The following is a 5,536-nucleotide window of genomic DNA, read 5'->3' as shown; positions in this document are numbered from 1 at the left end:
ACAGGAGGATCTGCTTCATAATCTTGCCAGGCAGAGAGCTGAAACTGACTGGCCTGTAGCTCCCTGTAAGATTTGATCCTTTTGATTGTAAGATTTTTGTCTGAACGTGTCTTCTGTCATGTTCTAGAAAACAGTTTGACTAGTATACTGTGTATACTACTTGCAGTTGCCTTTCTTTTTTTCTCCTTTTTGTTCTTCTTCTTTCTGGGTGACCCTCTTGGATCAGGTGCTGCCACCTGTTTAATGGAAGAAATCCTATTTTTTTAAATGTGTAGTAGTCTGGTAGTAGCACAACCTCTCGTTAGTGTCCTTTCCCTCCTCTGCAACAGTGGTAACACCACAAGCTCCTTTAGTAAAGGCAGCAATGTTGCTGTGAGAAGTTGACTCAAGAGCTACTCTGCCTCCATCTTTGTCTTGTAGGTGACCTCTAGAGCTGCTTTCAGGATATACCCATGGCCCTGGTGTCCAACAAGAGGTGCTTGACTTGTTGAGAGCTGCTCTGAGGATGGATGGAGAAAGAGAGGGTGGGGTTCCTGGGCAGAGCTCAAGCAGGCGGGGAGTGAAATAAGAGGAGGAAATTAAACAGGGAGGCAGAGCAACCAGGAGTATCCAGCTGGTGCCACACTGCAGGGCAATGACCCATCCCAGAGCCTGTGAGTAGCTGCCCCAATTATCTTCAGTGGGACCCCTTTGGCATTTGAGAGAGGGTGAAAGCTTGTTTTCCTGCTGGGCTTGTTGCATATCCTGGGTTTAGGTGGGCTTGCTGAGAACTGATGAAGAGTCAGTCTTAAGCAGGGTGCCTTGTGCAAGGAGATTATGTGCTTGGTGTCATCTGGTGAGGAAGTGAAACAAGGGAGAGGAAAGTAGATCTGACTGTGTTTTGTTCTTGTATCGTGATTCCCATCCCACATCCCCCTGGCACTCTTCTTGCCTGCAAACCTTTCTGCTCCAAACACCCTCCTTTTGGGATGCTGTTCTTGTGCACCCTGTCCTGCAGAGGACGCCACTCACCCCACATTATTCCTCCTGTCTCCTAGGACTGGGAGCATCTCTGGGGAATTGCAGGATGCATCTGGAGCGCGGTCAGGATGAGAGAGAGGAAGTGTCTGAACTCACTAGTCCTGGCCTCAATGCATCTCTGAAGCTGTGGTAGAGAGCTGAGGATGGGCTGGGCAAGTTATTTGGAGAGCAGCTCTTTTGATGTTGGCTCTGCCCTGCCAGCCTGCTGCTGGGATCAGAAACCTGCTGGTTTTGAGGTAGATGCATCTGTGGCTGGTGCTCTTTCAGTGCTTTAATGAGCACAAAGCTGCTAACATGATGCTTGGGCTACAGGTGGGTGTCTGGTGGGCACCATTTCCTTCCTGTGTCTTCAGGCTCAGCCAAGATCCTTGAGCCTCAGCTTTAGTTCCATTCTTGAAAGAAGAGAGAAGTGGCTCAGCAGCTGTGGCTGCACTGTTTAACCAGCTCCAGTGTTTTGCCTCTGCTTTCCTTGCTGGCCAAAATTATCCCAAAGTCATGCAGACCTCAAGGAAAAAAATTATCTGCAACTCAAAGGGTGAAAATGTCTCTTAACCACCTATCCTGTCACATGCATCCAGGTCAGGAGCAGGAGGATAGTTTGGGTGAAGTGAGTCTTTCTACCCAGAGGTTACATGTGTAACCTCAGCAGTCCTGAGCAACCCTGAGCTGGAGAGTGACAGGAACAAGTTCAGGAGCATCACTGGCATTTCTAAGCTTCATAACCTGAAGAAGCTGATACTATCCAAGAACAAGATCGTAGACTTTCCCAATGAAATCCAGAGCCTTGTCTGTTTAGAGAAGCTTTATCTGAATCAGAACCAAATTGGGGTAATCCCAGAGGGGCTCTTCTCCCATCTCCCCAGGCTTAAACACTTGCAGCTGAACAACAACTGTCTTGGTGCCCTGCCCAGGGACCTGGCGGCTTGTCAAGGCAGCCTCCAGTACCTCAACATCTCCAGCAACCTGTTCCGGATCTTCCCGCAGCCTGTCGTGCAGCTGACACATTTACAGGAGCTACATGTGCAGAATAATGCCCTTCGGCAGCTCCGCAAGGAGCTCTTCCAGGGGCAATCCCTGAAAATGTTCAAGGCCAATGGGAGCCCTCTCCAGGAGCCGCCTGGTGACATGTGCGGTGGCAGCATCCAGCAGATGCAGAGTTACTTCAACCAGCTTCAACGTGGTTTGGGGCAGGAGGACAAGAGGGTCAAAACTATGTTCCTGGGTGCCTCACTGGCAGGGAAATCCACCATCTGTAAAAATCTGAAGCAAGGGCAAACCAAACTGATGCCCAAGGAAGAGTGGACAGTTGGGATAGAGATCAGCAAGTTCCAGATTGACAACTTCACATTTCTTTTCTGGGTCTTTGCTGGCCAGCTGGAGTACTACATGACTCACCATGTATTCATCACCCCACAGGCACTTGTCATCCTTGTTATCAACCTCCACGTGTAAGTGCTGAGGTGGTTTGAAGTCAAAGTGCAGTGGGAGAAGAAAAAAGGGGCTGGGGAAGCTGCAGTTTCACACCATTTCCATTGGGCTTTGATGTCTGTTCTTCTCACTGCTGGAGTAGCTATTTCCCTTTCACCCTTTTTGCAGATCACTTTTAATTAAGCCACCAGTAGATCTGAAGTCTTCTGTTTTGTGGGGTTAGATGAGCATTAACACCTTAAGTGACAACTGATTCCCATCTACATGTCTTTGCTTTCTGCCTTGGAAATACCTCTGTGAGCCCTCCTGTATTTTGTGATGCTCCCTGAACACGGAGGGAGCATCAGGATTGGGCTTTGTGGTACAGAGGGATGCTTGTGTCCACAGCAGAGACAGAATCTGCTACACCTCATAGCTTTAATTGGCTTAGCTTAAGAATGGGAAACTTAAGGATGAGCCTTAGAGCCCATGACAGCTTACAAGCTCTGAGCTATTCTCCAGCAAGCCCCTGGAGCAGCTCAGGGTGCATGATCAGGCCTGTGCTGGTCGAAATTTCCTGGAGATCCATAGGGTTACACATACATTTAGGATTTTATTTCTCTCCCTCTCCAGGTACCAAAATAATGAAAAGACTTTCAAGGAGCTTGTCAGTTTCTGGATCAACAATCTGTCCATGCGAGCCCCAAACTCAGTTGTGCTTCCCATGGGAACCCATGTGGACTGCTGCCAGGAGGAAGAGGTGGAGGAGAAGAAGCGTGGCATCATGGCCAAGATTGCAACCATGCTGATGAGAAAAAGCAACCTCACTCACTTCATCAACAACCTGGAGAGCAGTGAGGAGAAGCTGGAGGACATGGAAAGCTCCACATTAACGGTAGGGCTGATGTTATCCTAGTTCCTTGCTGTTTGTGGTCACTTGTTGTCTCTGGCAGCCCAGTGTGCTAATGGTGATGGTGACCTGATGCTACTGCATCAGACTACTACTGCAGCTGCTCCCCAATGCTGGGGTAGATGGCTGTGTCCCTAGCTGTGTCCCTGCTTAGTGATGGGCATCTCTTCCCATGGTTTGTAGCAAATGCCTGGGGAGGAATGTGAGGGGCATTTACCATCCCCAGGTGTTTTTCTGGGAACTGTTACTGAGAAAATGTGTGAAAGAAGCACCGTCTGAAGCTGAGCCAGCAGCACACCCACCCCATCCTTTCCTTGGTGGCCTCTTTGGCATTAGGTCCCTCCTTTACTTGACAGGCTAAAAGGCTCCTCTGGATGTGTTGTTGGCAGGTGTGTGCTTTCCCTCTTCCAGATCTTGAACTTAGTGGCTGTCAACCACACAGATCACCGTGATAACAAAAAGCTCGAGACCAGTATTCTGGAGCATGTGAAGAATCAGGAGCTCTTCCCCAAGGTTGTCCGAGTGCTGCCCCCTGTCTACAGGCAGGTGGAAGCTGCCATCATAGATACCGCAGAGTGAGGAAATGGCAGACAATGGTGAGTGGTCTGTCAATCCCACCACAACTCCCTGGGACCTGCTGCGTCTGCGGTGTTTGCTGGACTGTCACCGTCTGACTCAGGTCCGACAACAGTGCTCTCAATCCCCTCCCCCTCCCACACAGGTAGGGGAGAGAGAAAAAGAGAGAGACTTGGCTGGATTGAAAAATGAGCTACACAGCTTTAATTAAACACTAATGATAAAAGATATATATCTTTATATACAATTTTGTATCTTTATATGCAATTTTTATCTTTATATACAATTTATATACAATTTTTTACTATATCTTTATATACAATTATATACAAATATGTTCAGATATGGGCAAAAGCGTCTCACCTCCCCCCACCCCCAGCAACTCCCACAGCATCTCCTGAGCTGCAAACAATCCTGAAAAATTCCGGAACTGCTGCTGGTGAAAGCGGAGAGTGATGAGGGTCAGGAGAGCTTGAGCCTGGGGGTCGGTGGTGATGGATGAGCAGAGTCCTCCCTGGACACCGGCCATGGACGGAAGAGAAGGGAAGAAGAAGCAGGAAGGAAGTTGTCTTCTGTGATCTCTGACCTTCCTTTGAGCTTACGTAGATACATGGAATGGAATATCTCTGCCCAATTTTGCTGTCTGTCTAACTCAGCCTCCTACGGGGGCATAGATCTCCCTGTAGTGTCTGAGCCAGCAGAGTGCAGGTGCAGCCTTGAAGACCCAGCAGTTACAAAAACATTCCTCTCTTATCAGCCTTAGTTGGAAGGCTCTGTGACTAGTTAAAAGAAAGCTTGCTGAAGGAAACAAAAATCAGTAAAAGGAAAATTGGCTTCATCCTGGCTCAAACCAGGACATGCACCTTCTGGCCCCACGTGTGGTGACGGGGTCACTGCTGAAGACCTTGCAGTATTATAGCTGGAGCATTAATTGCTAATACCCAGCTCTGTCATTATGAGCGTCTGCCCCCAAGTCAGGTGCCTAGGGAAAGGCATAGGAAAAGGTTAAGGGTGTCTTCACCAGGAGGCTCTGCCAACATATACCAACCGGTGGCTGGAGGTACCCTGAGCTGGCCACGTTGTCTGGTTTGTCTCTTGCCAGTTATGTTCTTTTTCCTCTTTGACTTGTCTAAGCAATTAAGAAGTCTTGCAGGATGGAGCTCCACATAACGCTTCTGTGTGGTTTCCAAACCTATGTCCTGCTAACTTTATCTAGTGTTCCCTACCCCTTCCTAGCCCCTTCTCCATGTCTGTGACTTAAAAGGACTACCAGGCAGCCCTGGCTCCTTACTTACGTACCTAAAGCAACCTATGAACACCACCAGCACCCAGTGCCATCTCTGGCTCCCCTGACCACTACAGAATTAGAGGATGAGGAGCAAATGCTTTTCTTTTGTGGAGTAAGCCATGTTTTGTTGCCTGTCTCACTGCATGATTAAGTGAAAAGCTGAGGTTTAACTGACAATCTAAGGTTTTCTGGCTGGAATCAAACCTGCTCTCTCAAACATTATAAAAAAAACAGCATTAGCCTCATTTTTCAAATGCTCCATTGAGATCCTTGCAGGTTGTTGACACTGCTGAGGGAAGGCAAGACCATGGGAGCTGCAGCCTTGCAGTGGGACA

General features: G+C 48.4%; 1 protein-coding gene across 1 annotated transcript; it reads left to right on the top strand.

The window, feature by feature from the left end:
* Positions 1 to 634: 634 nt before the first annotated feature.
* LOC104387658 (malignant fibrous histiocytoma-amplified sequence 1 homolog) lies at positions 635 to 3,916 on the top strand. The gene is made up of 4 exons (XM_009996440.1): positions 635 to 653; positions 1,667 to 2,468; positions 3,061 to 3,322; positions 3,749 to 3,916. The coding sequence occupies exons 1-4, from the start codon at positions 635 to 637 to the stop codon at positions 3,914 to 3,916; spliced, it is 1,251 nt and encodes a 416-aa protein (XP_009994742.1).
* Positions 3,917 to 5,536: the final 1,620 nt, after the last annotated feature.

Source organism: Chaetura pelagica, unplaced genomic scaffold (genome assembly GCF_000747805.2).
Source record: "Chaetura pelagica isolate M959 unplaced genomic scaffold, ChaPel_1.0 scaffold74, whole genome shotgun sequence".
NCBI lineage: Eukaryota > Metazoa > Chordata > Aves > Apodiformes > Apodidae > Chaetura > Chaetura pelagica.
This window is presented reverse-complemented; position numbering and strand designations above follow the sequence as displayed.

Excerpts from the sequence above, each read along its gene's own strand:
- LOC104387658 (XM_009996440.1), top strand. Across the intron at positions 2,469-3,060 it reads CTTGTTATCAACCTCCACGT|GTACCAAAATAATGAAAAGA; the intron begins GTAAGTGCTGAG and ends CTCCCTCTCCAG. Across the intron at positions 3,323-3,748 it reads TGGAAAGCTCCACATTAACG|ATCTTGAACTTAGTGGCTGT; the intron begins GTAGGGCTGATG and ends TCCCTCTTCCAG.